Source organism: Hypanus sabinus, chromosome 10 (assembly GCF_030144855.1).
Source record: "Hypanus sabinus isolate sHypSab1 chromosome 10, sHypSab1.hap1, whole genome shotgun sequence".
NCBI classification, from domain to species: Eukaryota; Metazoa; Chordata; class Chondrichthyes; order Myliobatiformes; family Dasyatidae; genus Hypanus; species Hypanus sabinus.
Window position 1 is genome coordinate 110,277,729 of NC_082715.1, and position 23,142 is coordinate 110,300,870.

The 23,142-nt window shown below is 42.6% G+C and overlaps 1 protein-coding gene across 1 annotated transcript in view; it reads left to right on the forward strand.

Moving 5' to 3' along the window:
- LOC132401347 (dynein axonemal heavy chain 8-like) overlaps positions 1-23,142 on the forward strand; it is a 674,688-nt gene that overhangs the window by 111,547 nt on the left and 539,999 nt on the right. The window contains exons 14-16 of the mRNA XM_059983476.1: positions 3,601-3,677; positions 9,222-9,321; positions 16,830-16,949. Coding sequence (XP_059839459.1) covers positions 3,601-3,677; positions 9,222-9,321; positions 16,830-16,949 — 297 coding nt within the window. The remainder of the gene's footprint in view (positions 1-3,600; positions 3,678-9,221; positions 9,322-16,829; positions 16,950-23,142) is intronic.

Here is a 23,142-nt window from a genome sequence, read left to right on the forward strand (position 1 = left end):
CACTTATCTACAGGAACAATGCCAATGAGTTTGAGAAGGGTGTAGAAAAAATGTAAGGATGTTGCTAATACCTGAGGAGCTGAATTATAAGGAAAGGCTGAAAAGGTCAGAACTTTATTCTTTAGAACATGGAAGAAAGTGGGGAGATTTGATAGAGGTATTCAAAATTATGAGGTGTATATATAGGGTAAAATCAAGCAGACTTATTCCATTAAGATTGGGTGAGACTAGAACTAGATGTCATGAGTTAAGGATAAAAGGTGAAATGTTTCAGGGCAACATGAGGGGAAACTTCTTCGCTCAGTGGAAGGTGAGAGTGTGGAACCAGCTGTCTGCAGAAGTGGATGTGGGTTTGATTTCAACATTTAAGTCAAACTTGGCAAGGTATACGGAGGAGTTATAGTGTAGTTTGGAGGGTTATGGTGCTGGTGCAGGTCAATGGCACTAGCAGTTTAATAGATCAGCATGAATTAGATAGGCTGAAAGGCCTGCCTTTGTGCTGTAGTGTTCTATGACTCTATATTAACAGATAGCCTCATCAGCTAAAGGAATGCAAAGAGAACCTTTTATCCTAGCACATTACCAGAATAAAAAATAGAAACCTATGAACAATAAAAATGTAGGGGATGCTACTTCCTGGTTTCACTTTCATGTGAAAGGATTTTTAAAGAGCATTTAGGAGAGTATCTTGTATCAGTAATTTTAGCCTGACTAGGGATGAGTCAGTGCTAGACCAAAGATGAGTGAATAAAGCCAGACAAGTGGTTTGAAGTTTCAGTGGGTTAGCATTTTGGGGATGGTGATCAAAATGTTGTAAGTTTCCAGGTAATTTTGTAAAGTGATAATGAGAGTCTGGAAATTAAGGCTCTGTATTGGGGCAAGGACAATTTCACCATCTTTTGACAGGACTTGGCAAACATGGATTGGTGAGTGTATACTATTTCTTGCGAGTAAACCTACATCTGACATATGGTAGTCTTTTCAAAGTGAAATAGAGTTCAGGGCTAACCTTTTCCTTTTGGGTGAAAGTCAATAATGGAACATTAGATGTCAAGGGACAGCGAAGATTTGGTTAAGGACAAAAATAGAATTACATGGCAAGTATAGAGGACTGAAAATAGAAGATGTCCTTCAGGGTTATAGAGAATGTAGGGAAATGTGTCAGGAAGAAATGAGAAGGGTAAAGATAGGCTATGAAATATCACTGAAATTATAGAAACTGTCGGAGCCTTGTTTAAGAGTAAGAAGGTGACCTGGGGAAAAAGTGGTGCCCATTTGGGACTGAAGGGGCAATGTGTAGGGCAAAGGAACATATGGCAGACAATAATAACATTTTTTCTGTAGCTTAGGAACCCAGGTTCAGTTTGAGGAGCTTTCCTGTGAGGGCTGATGTTAGGTGGGCTGGGTTGAATGGTAAACTTAGGAACACATACAAAATGCTGGAGGAACTCAGCAGGCCAGGCAGCATCTATGGAAAAGAGTAAACAAATAACGTTTTGGCCAAGACCCTTCATCAGGACTTACACCCAAAGCCTTTTATTTAATTACAATGTACAATGTACAAATCGGGAGGAATTATCTCCACTTGCCTAAATTAATACAGCTGCAAAGAACTGCAACATCATCCACAGTGTAGCGATGTACCTAATTACTACCCCATCAACCCCTTCAAAAAACATCACAGTGACTGCAAATGTAGCATGTAGAGAATAGACAGTAGTCTAGCAAGTCAGGCAGTAACTATGGAGAGGAACAAACAGTCGGTATTTCAAGCTGAGACCCTTCATCAGGATTGGAAAGGAAGGGAAGAAGCCAGAATAAGAAAATGGGAAAGGTGAATGAATTTAAGGTAACATGATAGGTGAAACCAGGTGAGAGGGGAGCTAGGGGAGGGGAGATGTAGTGAGAAGTTGGAAAGTTATAGGTAAGAGAGGTAAAGGCCTGAAAAAGAGGGAATCTGATAGGACAAGGGGAGTGGACTATGGGAGAAAGGAAGGATACCAAAGGGAGTTGATGAGCAGATAAGGAGAAGGGGTAAGAAGGAAGATAGAATGGGGAATGGAAAAAGATGGGGAGAAATTACCAAAAGCTGAAGTACTGTAGATGTTCATGCTATGAGCTGGGAGTCGACTGTGACAGTATGAGATGTTGCTCCTTCAACCTGAGAGTGACCTTATCATGTCAGCAGAGGAGGCCATGTTGGTAAGGGAGTGGGAAGTCAAATTGAAATAGGTAGCCATCAGGAAATTCCACCTTGTGTGGCCAATGGAATGAGGGTGCTCAACCTATTGCTCAACCTATGTCAGACCTCACCAATGTGGTGGGAGACTCTGGCACAGATCCAGGTGAAGTATCACCTCACCTGATGGGATGTTTGGGGCCCTGAATGATGATGAGAGGGGAGATGTAGGGGCACATTTAGTACTTGACCCACTTGCAGGGAAAAGTTCTAGGCAGGAAATCAGTGGTGAGGGATGAGTGGACAAGGAAATCATGCAGAGAGTAATCCCAATGGGAAGTGGAGGGTGGGAAGGAAAGATGTGTAGGAGCTTGTTGAAAATGGCAGAAGTTACAGAATGATGAGCTGGATATGGAGACTTGTTGGGCTGGTAGGTAAGAACAAGGAGAACTCTATCCCTCATATGGCAGTGGTAGGGTGTACAGGAAATGGATGAGATGCAGATGAGGACAGCATCAATGTTTTCCTACCCATTCTTTGAAGGAAGAGGACATCTCAGATATTCTGGAATGGAAAGCCTCATCCAGAGAACAGATGTGGCAAAGCTGGAGGAGCTGAGAAAAGGGTATAGCATTTTATCAAGTGACGAGATCGCTGGGATGATCAGTAAGTTTATAAAATATATCAGTAGGTAGTCTATCTCTAGAGATGGAGAAGAGAGATTATTAAAAAGAAAGGTGCTTCTGAGTTGCATGCTATCCTATTTGGAAATGCTTTCCTACATGGTCCCTAGGTAAATATCTTGGCCCTTATCACCAGCCACCAGCTGTTCAAGAATATCACAGACACAGTGCTGGAGAGGCTTAGCAGGTCAGGCAGCATCTGTGGAAGGGAATAAAAAACCGATATTTCACGCCACAATCCTTCATCAAAGCTGCACACAAGGCAGCTTACCACCCATTTGTAGGGATATAGGAATGGACAATAAATACTGGCCAAGCTGGAATCTGAGAATTGAATAAAAATGATTTTCAAAAATTTAATACTACATGCAATCAGATGGAGATTATTCAATTTTACCCTTTACAATTCCTGTAATTAGGAGTATACTCCTATGTTTGCTTTTACACTGATTCTTCCTGACTGATACCAAAAGATGATAGCTGAAAACTGAAGGTGCAAGAATGCTCATGCAGTAACTAAACCTCAGGGCTACTGTACTCCATGTGTATCATGCTTTTTGTATGAAGCATTGTGGGATGTGAAACAGAAGAGGAAAGTTGACAAAACTTATTTGAAGGGATGAATACAAAATAAATCTGTTTAAATTAAATAAAAGAAGATCTAAAGCATCTTAGATGCTTTGTAGAAATATTATAAGGGGAAATAACTAGAATTCAACTTTTTTTTAAACATTTCAGAGCCTGATTGATGATTTCATGAATAGCTGTTTTGCTAAGATTATTTCTTCACGACAGGCTTTACATCTTCTGAAGCGGTAGGTTTTCCATCAAATGCTTGCTAAGTTCTTATAGATGCTTACAATACAGAAAGGAATGATTTCTAACTTCACAAATAAGATGTTGGTTTTAAATTTTACAGAACAAAGTTAGAAAGTTATTATGAGAATTTGTTTTTCACAATAAAATAAATGATTTTTAGCAGAATGATAGAATGTTGTAAGATCATAAGATATAGGATGTAGAATTAGGCTATTTGGCCCATCAAGTCTGCTCTGTCATTCAATCGTGGCTGTTTTTTTTCCCTCAACCCATTCTCCTGTAACCAATTATGTTCCAGTTGTTCAGATGCTGTTGTTGCTGGTTGTAATGCACACTTGCACATTTAGACCATGCGTTTCTCTCACAGGCATGATAGGAATTGCTTTGACAATAGTATATGGAAAGTCAAATACGAGTTTATTGTCAAATGCACAAATACATGCATGCACAGGTACAATGAAAAAGTAATCTGCAGTAGCATCACAGGTACATAGCATCATATAAGCAGCATTCACAAGAAAAACAAAGAACACTAATCATGAAGTTTATAATTTTTAAAACAAACTCCATTTTAGTGCAACGAGGGTGCTTTAGCAATGTTGATTTGATGCTATTATTGCAATAATGGACCTTATGAATGCATCTGGCTTTGAGTTCAATTGGCATAGAGAATCCAGCAGGAAGGATGTTTTTACATGCATCCACATCAGAAGCTCTCTGGCACGGAGACTCAAGAAATTCTGTAGATGCTTGTAGCAACATGCACAAATGCTGAAGGAACTCAGCAGGTCAGGCAGCATCTATGTTGGGAATTGGGCAGCTGGTGTTTTGAGCCAAAAGCCTTCATCAGGACGGGAAAGGGCCGTAATATAAGTTGGGGGGAGTGGAGGGGCACATTTGTGAGTCCAGGTTGGGGGTGGGGGTCAAAACCAGGTGGATGAAAGTGAATGGTGTGAGAGGCTAGGATGCAATGAGTGCATCTGACAAAGGGCTGAATACAAATCTAATGGGAGAAGTTTGTAGACCACAGAATAAATGGAAGGTGGGAAACCAAAGGGTGGTGACGGGTAGGTCGTAAATCACAATGTGGAGTTACATAATGTGGAAAAAGGCTCTTTGGCCCAAAATTTTCTGCCAGTCATCAAGCCTATCCATATTAATTCCACTTGCTTGCACTTATACTATGAACCTCTCTGCCCTGCTCATTCAGGTACATGTCTAGTTACCTCTCCAATATGTTGTCAGTGCTTCTGCTCTGCCACATTCCACAGACCAGCAACACTTAAGATTCCCTCTAAACCTCCTCCCACTCAAACATCCTATCAGTTTTATATATCCTATCAAGGGAAACAGTTTCCAGGAAAACAGTCTTTGCTTGAACCTTCTTTTCTTATAATGCTGATGCGCCATCAATAACTCTTGGGGACGTGAGGTGAGATATAGGCTTTTATTGGCTGGAAGAAAGAACAAGCAGCAATTGACCACCACACTGCATCCTGGAGACCGAGGCCGGGGTGGTGTCCCCAATCGCTTTTATACCGAGGTCTGTGGGAGGTGCCACAGGAGCAGTCAGCAAGGTGGGCGCATGTCCAGACAGGTTTATGCAGTTCACCACACTCACCCCTCCTTTGTTTTAAAAGAGAGTCCCCATGGGGCAAAGTTTCTTACAAGTATATTTACAGGTTAAGCCTATCAGGTGGTTGAATCTGTCACTGCGATCTACGTAGCACTGGCTGTGATTGCACAGGTGCTGGTGGAGATTGCACCGGAGACAGTGGTTGTGCTGGTTCCAGCCTAGCTGGAGGTGTCAGCCCACTAGGCATCAGTGATCCCTCATGTGTGTGCGAGGCACCTGGTATATGCGTGTGCGAGACGCCCGGTATAGGAGTGTCGTGAGGAAGTGATAGAGCCTGCCGCCCGCCTCGAAGCTGGTGTAGGGGTGGTCCTCTGGGCGGATGGGGAGCTGGTGATAGGCGGATTTCAGATCTATTGTTACACCTTGTACTGAGCTATCTGGTTGACCATATCCACGATGCGGGGTAGGGGGTATGCGTCAAGCTGCGTGAACCTATTGATGGTCTGGCTATAGTCCACTTCCATCCTATTTTTCTGCCCAGTCCGAACAACAACCACCTGGGCCCTCCAAGGACTTGTGCTTGGCTCAATGATCCCCTCCCTGAGCAGCCGCTGCACCTCTGACCGAATGAAGGCCCTGTCCTCCGCGCTGTACCTCCTGCTTTTAGTTGCCACAGGTTTACAGTCGGGGGTTAGGTTGGCGAACAGCGGTGGGGGAGGGATCTTGAGGGTGGAGAGGCTGCAAGTGGTGTCAACAGCGTAGCTGTCAGCATGGTGCTGGGTGGGATGTGTGGGTCGGTGTGTGTGTGGTCAGTAGCGGGGTATATGACGAAGTCCCACAAAACTGAGGATTCCTGACTGAGTGGTGAGTGGTGGGAGGGGCCCATCATATGCCATTGTCACAGTTTCGAGGTGACTCTAGAAGTCCAGCCCCAATAGCACAGGCGCGCACAGTTGACGCATGACCAGTAGCGCAAAGTTCTAATATTCTGTGCCCTGCACCACCAATGTCGCTACACAACCCACCCGGATGTCTGTGGAATGCGACCCAGAAGCCATGGTGACTCTCTGGCTTACCGGCCATGTCACAGGTCCGCAGCGTTGCACCATGTCAATAAAACTCTCAGTGCTGCCCATGTCAAACAGGCAGCTAGTCCTGTGCCCCTCCACCAGGATGTCCATCATTGACCTTGCAAGCTGGTGTGGGGCGCTTTGGTTGAGGGTTACGGAGGCCAGAGTTGAATCGCTGTCTTGGTGCCCGGTAAGCACCGGTGGGTTGGGGGCGGGGTGAGATGGCGCCGACAAAGATGGCGGCCCCCATGTCTCGCACGCAGCGCTGCCCGACCCCGCTCGTGGTTCAGACTTACAGACCTTGGTGAAATGGCCCTTCTTCCCGCAGCTGGAGCAGGTCTCTTCTCAGGCCGGGCAGCGTTTTCGGGGGTGCTTTTTGAGTCCGCAGAAGTAACACTGCGCGGACTTGCGACTGGCAACAGCTGTGGTCGGTTTCGGGGAGTTCGTGGACTCGCGACTGGTAGCGGCGGGTGGCGGGGTCTGAAGTGTCCACGGAACCGGCAGGGGATCGCGCGGCTGGACAGCATCAGCATTGTGCAGAGCAAGCTCCAGCATGTCAGCCATCTCAGTCGCTGAGCGTAAGGTAAGATCGGCATTTTCCAGCAGCCGCTGGCGCACGTACACTGACCTGATTCCCATAACGAAGGCGTCTCGTACTATCAGCTCCGCATGTTGTTCCGTCGTCAGTCCTATGCAGTCGCAAGTTCGCACGAGTGTCTGTAAGGCTAGGAGAAACTGCCTGCTCGACTCATCGGGTTGCTACTGCCGCGTCGCTAAGCAATGTCTTGCGTAGTCAGTGTTCACCGGCCTCAAGTACCGTCTTTTGAGGGCGTCCAGTGCCCCTTGGTAGGTCGGTAGGTCCCTAATAAGGGAGAATACTTTCGGACTTACTCTAGATAGTAATATTTTGTACATTGTGGCAGGCTCAGTCACTGGAATCTGTTCCAAGTATGATTGGAAGCATGCAAGCCAGAGTTCAAAGGCAAGATCTGCTTCTGAGTCTTGAGGATCAAGGTCTAATTTTTCCGGATGTAAAATGCTTTCCATTTTTTAAAACTTCCAGCAAATAAAATTGATGCACCATCAATAACTCTTGGAGACGTGAGGCGAGATATAGGCTTTTATTGGCTGGAAGAAAGAACAAGCAGCAATTGACCACCACGCTGCATCCTGGATACCGAGGCCTTTATACTGGGGTCTGTGGGAGGAGCCACAGGAGCAGTCAGCAAGGGGGGGGGGGGGGGGGCGTGTCCAGACAGGTATATGTAGTTCACCACATATGCAAGCACTTTAATCTAGGCAACAATTTGTGAATCTTTTCTGGATTCACTCTATCATAACCATGTTCTTTTTGTAGTGTGCTCAGAACTGCATATGGTACTCCAAGCCCAACCTAACAATGTTTGGTACAATGTGATGTCCCTGCTCTTACACTTAATGACTTACCTGTTGAAGTTGCAAATGCCATACATCTTCCTCAGTAGCAGGTTAGGGAACTATGGAGGTCTCTCTAATCAACAGCACTCCTAGGACCCTTGCCATTCACTGTATGTAATGACTTGGTTGAATTTCCCAAAATGCATCACTATGCCATTATCTGAATTAAATTCCATCTGCCGTTCCCTTGCCCATTTTCCCAATTGATCTCTGTGCTTTGCAATCTCCTTCACTGTCCATACGTCAGAAGCAGGCAGTGGACAGCACAACTTCACAAACTAGCATCCCACCTGTCCTGTCAAGCATCTTATTTTTATCCTGTAGTCATCAGACTCTCAGAACCCACCGACATTGAAGTGGAAACAAGTCAATCTAGATCCTCAGATCCTCTAGATCCAACATTCTGGGGTTGGCAGTCTATGACAGGTAGAATGCATCAAGTTTTTTTACTTGGGCTGCAACTAATGTCATAAGCAAATTTAAAAAAATATATTTGGGCTAACATGGTAAGTTGGGTGGCAAGGAAGTATACCCATTATTATTGAGTTAGTGACCTTGGTTTAGTTCTTGCACTGACTGTAAGGAATTTATACATTCTCCTGGTGAATGTGTTGGTTTCTTCCAGTTGCTCTGGTTACCTCCCACATTCCAAAGATGTATGGCTTAGTAGGTTAATTTATCACAGGCCTTTTACCATGCTGCATCTCTAAATAAAAGAAAGTAAATAAAAGGAAACAGAGTTGTAAAAATTGTACTGCACACAACCAGTCTCTTCTGCCCAAATTGTCCATGTCAAACTTGCCCATTTGAGCAAGTTTCATTTTACTTCATTAACCCATATGTCTCAAAACCTTTCCTATCCATGTTTCTATTTAAATGTCTTCTAATCATTGTCATGGTATCTGTCACTACCACTTCCACTGGAGTGAGTAAGGGGAGGATGCAAGAAGAAAATGACAAGCTGAATAAGTGGACAGCAACATGGTAGATGACTCCACTTAAGTACTTTAGAAAGTGAAATCCTGAGTTTATATTAAATAATGGGAGGTTGGGAAATATAATGGCATTCAGAAGAACCAGTGCTCCTTGTATATAAGTAGCTGGAAGTAAGCATGAAAATGTGGCATATAATTAGGAAAGCAAATGTTACAACATGGTATGGGGGGGGTCTCTCAAATGAAGATGAGCTGAGCTAGCTCGACCTCTGTCCTTTTAAAGTTAGAGGAATAAAACTTAGGACCATTGAACCATGCAAAGTTTTTTGACGGGTTATCAGGGTAGATAAGGAGAACAATTTTGACTTGGTTGAGGAACCTTCAGCTTGCTATCCAGGTTCATTGTTGAACTCTCAGACTTTAGGTAACTTGTCTGTATCAAAATTTTATTTCCGTTATTTTAAATGTATTGTGCTTTAGTTAAGGTTGTAAGTAATTGTAATATTTAATTTGTTACATTAGATTTCAGAATTTAAACATGCCTTCTCTTGAGTCAGAAATTGATGTTACAATTGAACGTATTATTCAACACTACACAGGAGAATTGATGTTCATAAAAAAGGTAAGAGCAACTATACCAAGTTAGATTGGTGAGACGTGCTCTATTGTATTTGTGGAAAAAATTACTACATGCCCACTTATAGGGTGATTGAGAATATACAGAACATGGGGGTATTTATTGTTAAAATTGGAAACCTAACCCAAATCAGCTCACTTGGTCTGGAAATAATTTAAACAAGCTGGTTTGGGAAGGAGCTGAGTTAATTATAATTAAAGAATGAATAATGCTGGGATTTTATGTTAAATTAGCACCCAGCCATGTGCTTCCCAGTGCTTGCAAAATCCAAAATACAAGTGGATTCCCATTAATTGGGACACATCGGGACCAGTACATTTTGGATCAATTAAGCAACTGCCCCCATTAGCCAAAGTTCATGGAAATAGTTAAAAAGGTATATTAGAAAAAACATTTAACTGAGTAACAATTTTCATATTTAAATGAAATACAGAACAAATTAGAACACAATCAATACTACTACAGTACTATAAAACTGTGCATTCGTTCCAAATAGTTATTGACAGAGGAATTCATCCAGTGTACACTGCCATGTTCTTTTGTTAGACTGTAAATGAATAAACTCAGTGCAGACACCTAATGCAGATAATGGACAACCTTCATACAATGCTTTTGATGATTGCATCCTCTCTTCATTTTCATTTTCACATTCAGGATGATTGTCAATACATTCAAAATCTTCATAGTACCTAACTTGTTGAAGTAGTAAAATTGTTTCATTGAAACTCTTGGCTGTTTCTGGTAACTCCAAACCTGAAATTTTGAAATTTTTGAGCAAACCCATTTTAAATTGTCTTACTGCTTATTTCTCGCCACCTATCAGTGCCAAATTAAAGCTGTTCACTGTAAACATGTTTCAGTGTCTAATAGCCACATAAGTGCATGCATCTGATGTTAGTTAGAAACTGTTCAGCAACAGTCTCCTGCCCAATTAAGCAGCATAGTGTCGCAAATAAATGGTGCAATCCTGGATATTTTCTCGATTAGTTTTTGTTCTTTGAAGTTTGTCCTAAATAAGTGGCTGCCCCAATTAACTGAAATCCACTGTATACTGGAAGTGGGAATTGCCAGATTTACAAGAATGCTTTACTTCACATGTTGTTCAGGTGGAGCACCATTACTTGTATTCTTCAAGCAAACCTACAGCGATCCACCTCCAAATCTATGCTTTTCAGTTTTCACTCTCTCCTCCCCCACACTACCCCGTTATCTTTATCTCTGAAGGTTCCAGCTATTTTAATCTATTCTGTTTGGAGTTGTTTGTATCACTTCTGCCACACTCCACCTATCCATGCTATCATTGTAGGTAGTGACTACTAAAAGTATGTGATCATCATTGTTACTGCCTTTGCAGATGTAGCAATATTTCACATTTACAGTTAATTGGAAAGGTTCTTAATGCAGCAACAAGTGGTTGCTAAAGGAACTTTGTCTTGTTTAACATATTCTCAATTGTTTCAGTGAATGCATTCGTGGTGACTTGGAGTTGACCTTTGAACATGTGCAAGCATAAGTTTATCTGCATGTCACAGATTGATACAGAGGTTTGGAGAGTAGTCACTTTAACCATATAACAATTACAGCATGGAAACAGGCCATCTCGGCCCTTCTAGTCCATGCCGAACGCTTACTCTCACCTAGTCCCACTGACCTGCACTCAACCCATAACCATCCATTCCTTTCCTGTCCATATACCTATCCAATTTTACTTCAAATGACAATACCGAACCTACCTCTACCACTTCAACTGGAAGCTCGTTCCACACAGCTACCACTCTAAGTAAAGAAATTCCCCCTCATGTTACCCTTAAACGTTTGCCCCCCAACTCTCAACTCATGTCCTCTTGTTTGAATCTCCCCTACTCTCAATGGAAAAAGCCTATCCATGTCAACTCTATCTATTCCCCTCATAATTTTGAATACCTTTCTTAAGTCCCCCCTCAACCTTCTTCGCTCCAAAGAATAAAGACCTAACTTGTTCAATCTTTCCCTGTAACTTAGGTGCTGAAACCTAGGTAACATTCCTGTAAATCTTCTCTGTACTCTCTCTATTTTGTTGACGTCCTTCCTATAATTCGGTGACCAGAACTGTACACAATACTCCAAATTTGGCCTTACCAATGCCTTGTAGAATTTTAACATTACATCCCAACTCCTATACTCAATGCTATGATTTACAAAGGCCAACATACCTAAAGCTTTCTTCACACCCTATCCACATGAGATTCCACCTTCAGGGAACTATGCACCATTATACCTAGATCACTCTGTTCTACTGTATTCTTCAATGCCCTACCATTTACCATGTATGTCCTATTTGGATTATTCCTACCAAAATGTAGCACCTCACACTTATCAGCATTAAACTCCATCTGCCATCGTTCAGCCCACTCTTCTAACTGGCCTAAATCTCTCTGCAAACTTTGAAAACCTACTTAATTATCCATAACGCCACCTACCTTAGTATCATCTGCATACTTACTAATCCAATTTACCACCCCATCATCCAGATCATTAATGTATATGACAAACAACATTGGACCCAGTACAGATCCCTGAGGCACACCACTAGTCACTGGCCTCCAACCTGACAAACAGTTATCCACCCCTACTCTCTGGCATCTCCCATCCAGCCATTGTTGAATCCATTTTACTACTTCAATATTAATACCTAACGATTGAACTTTCATAACTAACCTTCTGTGTGGAACCTTGTCAAAGGCCTTACTGAAGTCCATATAGATAACATCCACTGCTTTATCCTCGTCAACTTTCCTCGTAACCCCTTCAAAAAATTCAATAAGATTTGTCAAACATGACCTTCCAGGCACAGATAAAACTCTCACATTCGTTCTGAAGATTAACTCAATTCCTGTGGGAAACCTGTTGGAATACATGCAAAATTGTAGAAATAAAGATTGAGTTAAATGTTTCACATCTGTCTTTGCTGACAATGGATGTGTTGTAGATCCTTTGGTTCATATTATGGTTTTCATGCCATCCTGGAACAAGAATAAAATGGAAAAAAAGAAATTTTGGATGTAGCTGAATTTGAGGAGAATAACTCAGAGTTATTTGAGATACATCCCACTACAGTGGTATCATTGGCAAACTTGTAGTTGGAGTAGGAGCAGAATCTGGCCATGCAATCGAGTGTACATAGAGCAGAGTTAGGGTGCTGAGGATTCAGCCTTGTGGAGCACCAGTGTTGAGAATAATTGTGGTGTAGGTGTTGCTGCCAGTCATTTCTGATTATGGTCTCTTGGTCAGGACATCCAGCCGTGCTTGAAGTTCAGCAGCATTGATATGGGACAAAGGACATCTGGGCAACTCCTGCTCTGTGCTCAAAGGCTAGCAATGACCTGGTGATGAAGGACATCCATGGATGTTGGGCTGACTCCGCTCGAGAGGCCCTGAAATCAGAAATCCATGCCTGCACGAGGCAGAAGGAGGCATGAGGGTTGGTCGGGTGGTGAGCCTGGAATTTGAGGTCCCATCGTTGGCTGGTTCAGTGGCCAATACCAAAGATGGAAGCCTGAAGGCTGATTGGAAGCCTGGTAACTGGAGGCCTGATGTGGAGTTGGAGGACAGTATGAGTATGAGGGAGGAAAGGGGCTTGTTTTGCTTATTGTGTTTTGATGAACATTGTGGGGATACTATGTTGGTGCCAGAATGTGTGGCAACACATGGGCTGGCTCCAGCACAAACTTAGGTGTGTTGGTTGTTAATGCAAACAGCACATTTCATGGTATATTTCTATAAGCATGTGATCAATAAATCTCATTTGTCATCAGGGATCACTGAGGAAGATGGGGGAGTTTGTCATCAAAACGTTGGTTAAAAATGATACCTTTACCCGGCTGCAAGCCTGAGAAGAATTTATTTGTCATATACACCAGGAAAGCACAAGTTTGTTTTTTAAATCTCAATCTGATTCTGAAGTCAAGTGTCCAGTTTCAGAGGGAGGTGTTGACTTCCAGTTTTCACAGTTTAGCGATGAACTTGCTCAGAGTTATAGTACTGAAGGTGGAGCTGTCGTCTGTATACAATAGTATGACGTAGGTGTCTTTACTGTCCAGATGATCTAGAGATAAGCAGGATGGCATCTGCCATAGACCAGTTTTGGTGGTAGGCAAATTGCAAGGTTTAGTCAAGGTTGTCTGGGAGGTTGGAGTTACTGGTGTGCCATAACCAGGGTCACAAAGCACTTCATGATATATCTGAGACCCACTGTGTGGTACTCATTAAGGCATGTTACCATGCATGTATTAGTTACAGGACTGATAGTGGATTTCTTAAAGTAGATGAGAACTTCAAGTTGCAGCAGGGAGAGGTTAAAAGTGCCTGTAAATGTCCCTGCCAGTTGATCTACACAGGATCTAATGATACAGCCAAGGACACCATCTGGGCCAGATGCTTTCTGCGGGTTCATTCTCTGGAAGACCGATCTTGGGCTCCAATGGTGACTGGGTTTAGGTGCATAGGAAACCATCCAGAAGGTTAGAGCTGCAGCTTTTAGGTCCAGGGATACCAGTCGGTACATGGAATCCAGGCGTGAACTCTGGAAAGCCATTAAGGGTGCCAAGAGGCAATATCGAGCCAAGTTGGAAGCCCAAGCTAACCAGAGGGATGCCAATAGACTATGGCAGGGTCTAAATGAGATCACTGGGTGCAAAGAAAAGGCTGGGAATATCAATAACTGTAGCGCTTCTCTTCCTGATGAACTTAACGTATTCTACGCAAGATTTGTACAGAAGAGGAGCATCCCACCTCCTCTGGATGAACCGGACCTGGTAGCATCAAGATTCATCTTCACTGAGGAAGTCGTTAGAAGAGCCTTCCTGAAGATAAATCTAAGGAAGGCGACAGGCCCAGATGGCGTCCTGGGATGGGTTCTCCGGGCCTGTGCAAGCAAGTAAGCTGGAGTGTTTGCTGACATCTTCAACTGCTCCCTGCATCAGTCTAAGATCCCCTCATGTTTTAAGAAGGCAACAATAATCCTGGTGCCAAAGAAAAGCAAGGTGGCATGCCTGAATGACTATTGACCTGTGGCTCTGACATCAATTGCTATGAAGTGCTTCGAGTGATTGGTTATGGCACACATCAACCATAACCTACCGGTCAACCTCGACGCTTTGCAGTTCGCCTACCAGAGCAACAGGTCAATGGCAGATGTCATCTCTCTGGCACTACATTCCTCCTTAGAACACCTGGAGAATAAAGATGCATATGTAAGGCTCCTTTTCATTGACTACAGCTCTGCCTTTAATACCATCATTCCAAATAAACTGATTCCTAAGCTCCGGAACCTGGGTCTTAGCACTCAGATCTACAGCTGGATCTTCAACTTCCTCACAGACAGGACCCAGGCTGGTAAAATAGGGGACAAGCTCTCCTCTACAATCACTCTGAGCACTGGTGCCCCACAAGGCTGTGTACTCAGCCCCTTGCTGTACTCACTGTACACCCATGATTGTGTAGCCAAGTTTCCATCAAATTCAATATACAAGTTTGCTGATGACACCACAATTGTAGGCTGTATCTTGGGTAATGATGAGACTGAGTACAGAGAGGAAATTAAGAACCTGGTGGCATGGTGCGAAGACAATAACCTATCTCTTAACGTCAGCAAGACAAAATAATTGGTAGTTGACTTCAGAAGGAGTAGCGGACTGCACGTCCCATCTACATCGGTGGTGCACAGGTGGAACAGGTCAAAAGCTTTAAGTTCCATGGGGTGAATATCACAAATGACCTGACTTGGTCTAACCAAGCGGAGTCCACTGCCAAGAAGGTCCACCGTCACCTTTCTGAGAAAGCTGAAGAAATTTGACCTGTCCCCTAAAACCCTCACTAATTTTTATAGGTGCACCATAGAAAGCATTCGTTTAGGGTGCATCACAACCTGGTATGGAAGTTGTCCTGTCCAAGACTGGAAGAAGCTGCAGAAGATCGTGAACACAGCCCAGCACATCACACAAACCAATCTTCCATCCTTGGACTCACTTTACACTGCATGCTGTCAGAGCAGTGCTGTCAGGATAATCAAGGACATGACCCACCCAGCCAACACACTGTTTGTCCCTCTTCCCTCCGGGAGAAGGTTCAGGAGCTTGAAGATTTGTACAGCCAGATTTGGGAACAGCTTCTTCCCAACTGTGATAAGACTGCTGAACGGATCCTGATCCGGATCTGGGCCGTACCTTCCAAATATCCGGACCTGACTTGCACTACCTTACTTCCCCTTTTCTATTTTCTAATTATGATTTATAATTTAAATTTTTATACTTACTTTGATTTGTACTTTAGGGAGCGGGAAGCACAGAATCAAATATCACTGTGATAATTGTACACTCTAGTATCAATTGTTTGGTGACAATAAAGTAAAAGTAAAGTAAACTTTATCAGTTTAACTGATGGATCATTGGATGTGCAGTCATTGGTATAATTCTCAATGACTTGTGGCTTATTGATGATTTGGAGTAGGTGCTTTAAAGAAAACTGGTGTAAGAACATTGCCTGTAGACTTGATGTTATAAAAAATCCTCAGGGAAAGGAAGGAAACATTATGATGCCTAGATCTGGAAAATTAATATGCAATGTGAGCCATGCTTATGAGAAATAATGATGAACATTTAGACTTAATAGAATGGTAACTGTGAAGGCAAAGGAATATTCCGAAGAAGAGCAACTTAATTAAAGATTGCTAACTGATGGACTAAGATTGGTTCTAACAGGGTAAAGTTAAAACCACATGATACATACAAACAATGTTCTGGAAGGCCAGTTTTCAAAGTGGGAGAAATGAGAGTCACATAGAGAACGAAGTGGGTTTGCGTAGCCATGATCTGGGAATGAGAAATATAGATGGTTTGAGAGTTTGAGGGATGGGATTGGGGGTAAATATTGGAAAGTCATTGTTAGAGTCCAATGACAAATTAGCAGTTGGGTTTTCTTTGCAAGGAAGAGTATTTGGTCATTAATTGAAGTAGCAATGTGAAAGTCCCCAGGAAGAGTTAGGTAAAGAGGGCCCAGATTTTGTGAGTTCCCAGCATCAAACTCTTCCACCTAAATAAAACAGTAGCTTACTCATAACAGCTGTAAAGGCTGCCTTTACAAGATGAAAATTCTGTCTGGTTATTTTGCTTCTCTAGGTAACTGGATGTTAGTTTAGTAGATGTATATTGAATCCAGAAAAAAATTCACAGTAATTTTTTTCCTAACAAATGATCTTATATTGAAATGGGTTTACACAGAGTACAAAAGCACAATGCCACAGTATGTGGCCAGTTTCTAGGTACCACTCTGATTCATCGTCAATGTACATTTAGAAGAAATGACTAGTTTTCATAACAAAACTTGCCATTAATACTGACTGAATCTCTTACACTCGATCCTTAGAAGCACAGCAGATTGTAAATTATAGCTTTCAATATAGAGTTATCCAATATTTCATTTGCTTATTTGTTTTGTGATTCTGAATATCTTTCCAGTATTATCAGGAGAAGAAGGAGAATCCTCCACTTGCTAAAAACATGCCTCCTATAGCTGGAAAAATACTATGGGCGAGACAGCTCTTCCAACGTTTACATGAGCCCATTGACTATTTCTATGTAAGTAATTCCATGATCTAGTCTGTGCTTCCTTGGAATCATCATCGTACAGCATGGAAACAAGCAGTTGGCCCAACTTATCCATTCCAAACAAGTTGACAATGTATGATTGTCTCATTTTTCTGCATTTGGCTCATATTCCTCTATTAGAATACTATATACTATATTAAAATTATGTATTTACAGATGTATGGTGGAGAGCAATCTGACGGGCTGCAAAACAGCCTGGTATGGGGGCTCAAATGCATTCAGCCTGCCCTATCACGGGCATAACCCTCCCAACCATGGAGGGCATCTTCAAGAATTATTGCATTAATAAGCATCCATCACTGAGGACACTCAGCATCCAGGGCATACCCTCTTCTCATTACAACCTCAGGGAAGAGGAACAAAAACCGGAAGACCCACACTCTGATTCAGAAACAGGTTCTTCCTCCCACTCTGCCATCGGATTTCTGAATGGTCCATGTACACGTGAACATTACCTCATTCCCATCTTTACTACCTACTCTGGCACCACCCTCTGAATGAAATTCTTGCGTCTCAGGTCTCCTTTAAATATTTCCTCTTTGATCTTGAACATGTCCTCTTGTTACAGGCCTAAACCACTGAAAAAAGACCATCTACTCAGTCCGCGTCCCTTATTATTTTATAAACCTCCATAAGGTTACTCCTCATCCTGCTGTGCTCCAGATAATATAATTTCTTGTTGTAACTAAAGCCCTGTACTACAGGAAACATCCTTATGAATCCCTTCTGCATTCTTTCTGCTGCTACCATACCCTTTCCATTGTGTGGAGGCCTAAACTGCACACATTATTCCAAGTGTAGTCTAACTAAAGTTTTGTACAAATGCAGAATGATGTTCTAATTGTATATTCAAACCCCTTGCCAATGAAGTCATTCAAGCTAATGACTTCTTCACTGCCCAATTGTGCCTCCATTTTCAGGAGTTACTTGCACCCCAAGGTCCCTCTGTACTGTACATCAACACTTTTCAGGTCTTTGCTGTTTAGTGTGTATCTCTGACTAACATTAGATGATCCAAAATGCATTAATTTACAGTTGAACGGTTCAAATTCCATCCGCAGCTACCCAATTTTCCTTCTGATCAGTTTTTCTGTATCATTAAACACCCATCCTTACTGTCTATAATTTCACCAATCTTGGTATTATCACCACACTTATTTATCTGAGCATAGATATTCTTAGCCAAATCATATAAACAACAAAAGTATCATCACTGATCCTTGTCGTACAAACAAAGAGGGACTTTACATAAAATCTCAAAATATAGGGCTTTTGGATATACCTAGCGGGTCAGGCTATACTAATAGAGAAAGAAAGGATGGATGACTTCACTCAGATATGACCAGTACTGATATAGTACAGGCCCTTCAGCTCTATGTTCTAAAATTAATCTTATCCTTTCCTCATTTTTCTATCATCCACATGCCTATTGAAGTGTTTCTTAAATGCCACAAATGTATCTGGCTCTACCACCACCCCTAGCAGGGCATTTCATACACTCACTACTCTCTGTGTAAAGTACCTATCACTGACATTTCCACTACAACTTCCTCCAATCACCTTAAACTTATACCCCCTTGTATTAGCCATTTCTGTCCTGGGGCAAAGTCTCTGGCTATCCACTCCATCTATGCCTCTTATCATCTTGCACACCTCTATCAAGTTACCTCTGATCCTGTTTCACTTCAAAGAGATTTTCTCTACCTTTCTCAGTCTGTTGAATAAACACTTCCTGGGTTTCCAGCTGGGTATAGGTATCGATTTTAAGTGATGCTTTGATGACAGACTCTGCCATCTTCATCAGGAAAGATGCCAAGGCATGTCTAGTGTGGTGGCATATATACCCCGTTCTCCGTCCCTCCTGATTGGTTAGTCTTTATCCAATCAAGTAACCACTATCCCAAATTGTTTTCAATCGAATTCCATTTCTCAGAGTGAGACCTTCATTTTTGTTAAGATTCTATTTCTCCAGTTTAGCGAAATGGCTTCCTTTACCAGGCGATCTCAAAAGCCACTGGTGCAGCTAGTTAATCCTATGACCATTGTGAATGCAGTGTTCTGCTACTGCTAATTTCTGTGGGTAACCCAAATGGATTCACCTCCTGTGCTTCATGTTGTGGGATTCTACAGTGTGCCCGTCTGGCCAATATATGCTGCTGCCTATTCATAGGGAACCCTGTAAATGCCAACTGTCCTGAGTCCCAGGTCATCTTTGACCTGTAAAAGCTGGGCTTTGAGCTCTCTTACGGGTAAGTGGATGGTATTAATCTGGTACTTCTTCAGGATCCTGGTGATCTTTACAGAAACTATGGAAACATAGGGAAGACAGACAGTTGCGATTGGTTCCTCCTCATCGTTACAGTGCCTATATAAAAAAAAAAATCCCCCCCCCCACACCCCCGGGAAGATTTCATGTTTTATTGTTTTACAATATTGAATCTCAGTGGATTTAATTTGACTTTTTTTTACACTGATCAATAGAAAACAAATCTCTACAAAGTGATCTAAATTAATTATAAATATAAAACACAAAATAATTGATTGCATAAGTATTCACCCTCTTCAATTCAGTAGATGCACCTTTGGAAGCAATTACAGCCTTGAGACTGTGTGGATCGGTGTCCATCAGCTTTGCACATCTGGACTTCAACTTTTCCCCATTCTTCTTTACAAAACTGCTCAAACTCTGTCAGATTGCATGGGGATTGTGCGTGAACAGCCCTTTTCAAGTCCAGCCACAGATCCTCAGTTGGATTGAGGTCTGAACTCTGACTTGGCCACTCCAGGACAATAACCTTTTGTTTTTAAGCCATTCTTGTGTAGCTTGGCCTTATGCTTGGGGTCATTGACCTGCTGGAAAACAAATCTTCTCCCAAGTCTCGGTTCTCTTGCAGACTGCATCAGGATTTCCTGTGTTTTGCTGCATTCATTTTACCCTCTACCTTCGCAAGCCTTCCAGGACCTGCTGCAGTGAAACATCGCCATAGCATGATGCAGCCATCACCATGCTTCACGGTGGGGATGGTGTGTTTTTGGTAATATGCATAGGGTTTAGTTTGATAGCCAAAATGCTCAATTTTTGTTTTATCAGTCCATAGAACCACCTTCCAGCTGACCTCAGAGTCTCCCACATATCTTCTGGCAAACTCTAGCCAAGATTTCATATGAGTTCTTTTTCTACAGTGGCTTTCTCTTTACCACTCTCCCACAAAGCTGCAACTGATGAAGCACCCAGACAACAGTTGTTGTATACTCAGTCTCTCCCATCTCAGCCACTGACGCTTGCAGCTCCTCCAGAGTTGTCATAGAGCTCTTGGTGGCCTCCCTCACTAGTCCTCTTCTGGCTCGTCTGCTTTAGGCAGATTTACAGGTGTGCCACATTCTTTCCATTTCTTAATGATTGACAACTGTTCTCCAAGGGATATTTAGTGACTTGTATCCATCTCCTGGCTTATGCTTTTCAATAACCATTCCACGGAGTTGCTTGGAGTGTTATTTTGTCTTCATGGTGCAGTTTTTGCCAGGATACTGACTCACCAGATCTGACTTCCCAGATACAGGTGTATTTTTACTAAAATCAATTGAAACACCTTGACTGCACCCAGGTGATCTCTATTTAACTAATTACATGACTCTAAAACCAATTGGCTGCACCAGTGATGATGTGGGGTTTCATATTAAAGAAGGGTGAATACTTATGCATTCAATTATTTTTGTGTTTTATATTTGTAATTAATTTAGATCACTTTTTGGAGATCTGTTTTCACTTTGACACAAAAGAATCTTTTTCTGTTGATCAGTGTCAAAAAAGCCAAATTAAATCCACTGTAACACACACAAAATGCTGGTGGAATGCAGCAGGCCAGGCAGCATCTATAGAAAGAAGCACTGTCTACATTTCGGGCTGAGACCCTTCGTCAGGACCCGAAACGTCGACAGTGCTTCTTCCTATAGATGCTGCCTGGCCTGCTGTGTTCCACCAGCATTTTGTGTGAGTTGCCTGAGTTTCCAGCATCTGCAGATTTCCTCATGTTTGCATTTTTAAATCCACTGTGATTTGATGTTGTAAAACAATAAAACATGAAACTTTTGTGGGGGGGGCAGGGTGAATACTTTTTATTGGCACTATAGGTTTCCTGGTTTTTACCTCGATTCTCTTAAGGGCCTGATTGGTTTCCTTCACCGTGTAGCCATTCGTGTGTAATCGTCTTATTGCTTCATGGAAGCTTTCTGGGTTTGAAAGAGCCCTCATGTAGGGGAAAGAACTGCTTTACATTGGGAGCAGTATTGGTGACTGATATTGTTGAGGTACAAGTCTGCATGAGTGGGTTTCCAATAGAAGCCATACTGAAGACCACTATCTGGTTTCCATCATATTAGCTCTTCCACATTTCCCGTAGTAACCTGCCTGGCCCTGAGGTCTTATCTGTCCAAATGTTTTTCAGAAGTTTCAGCATATGCAATCTCTTAATGTTGATATGTTCAAGTATATCAGCCTGTTTTACACTGTCCTCACAGACATCAAGGTCCCTCGCACTGGTGAATAATGAAGCAAAGTATTCACTAAGGACCTCCCCTACCTCCTCTGACTCCAAGCTCACGTTTGCTCTACTATCCCTGATTGGTCCTTCCCTTAACCTGGCCATCTGCACATGTAATGAATGCCTGGGTTTTTCCTGAATCTTATTTACCAAGGTTCCTTATGCCCCTTTCCAGCTCTGCTAGGTCCATTCTCTAGCTCCTTCCTGGCTACCTTGTAACTCTCTAGGCCCCTGTCTGATCCTTGCTTCATAAACTTTAAATAAGTCTTTTTCTTCCTCTTGACTAGATGTTCCATATCTCTTGTCAACCATGGTTCCTTCACCCTACCTCAATAGGACAAACCTGCCCAGAACTCCATGCAAGTGCTCCCTAAACAACCTTTGCATTTCAGTTATGCTTTTCCCTGAGTACATGTGTTCCCAATTTAAGGTTCTGAGTGCCTGCCTCATAATTCCCCCTCCCCTCATACTTTACCATACCTACTGCTCCCATCCCTCTCTAAGGGAGACCAGGAAGTTGTGGTCACTGTCTCCAAAAAGCTCCCCCTTTGAGAGATCTGATGTTTTACCTGGTACCAGATCCAGTTAGCCTCTCCTTCAGTCAGTCTGTCAACATATTGAGTTACAAATCCTTCCTGTGCACACCTTTCCAAAATCTGCCTCCTGATCTGTTCCTCAGTATCACCTCTGCTACGGGGGGGGGGGGGGGTGTCAAAAGAACTCTCCCGATAGAATTTGCTCCCTTTCTGTTTCTGAATTTCACCCATACTGAGTCAGTCAGTAGACAATTCTTCTATGAAGTCTTCTTTCTGTAGCTGTGATACTACCCCTGATCAGCAATACCACTTCCATACCTCTTACCTCCCTCTCTCCCTGTTCCTTTTGAAACATTTAAACCTCAGAACATTCAACAGTCATTCCTGCCATTGTGACAGCCAAACTTCCATAATGGCCACAACATCATAGTTCCATGTACAGACCCATGCTCATCAGCCTTGTTCCTGATATTTCTTGCGTTAAAATAGACACATTTCAAGGCATCCCACTGACTGCAATTTTACCATACCAACTGTCCATCCTTCCTCACAGACTCTCTACACAATGCATCCACCTGTATACCAACTGGCCATCCTCTGACCTATTTTCAGATTCAGATTCAGTTTATTGTCATTTAGAAACCACAAATGCAATGCAGTTAAAAAGTGAGACAACGTTTCTCCAGAATGATATCACAAAAGCACACGACAAAACAGACTACACCAGAAAATCCACATAATGTTTGGTAATCCCCAATCCAGAGTCCGGAGAGGCTGCTGCATATTAATATCACACTACCATCTTAGCATGTGTCCTGGAAAGGAGCTCCAAATCCACTAGACAAAACACGACCTGCACAAAACCACATAGTTACAACATATAGTTACAACAGTGCAAGCAACAGCATAATTGATAAAAAAAAACAGACCATGGGGACAGTAAAAATAGTCCAAAGATGTTAAAAGACTATAAGTTCGAAAGAAACCACCACACAGTTTCCACAAGTCCTCAGGGTCCCGGTAGACTCATCATCCCACGCAGGTGGCAGAAGGGAATATCCCTGCTATGGACTTCCATGGTGCTAG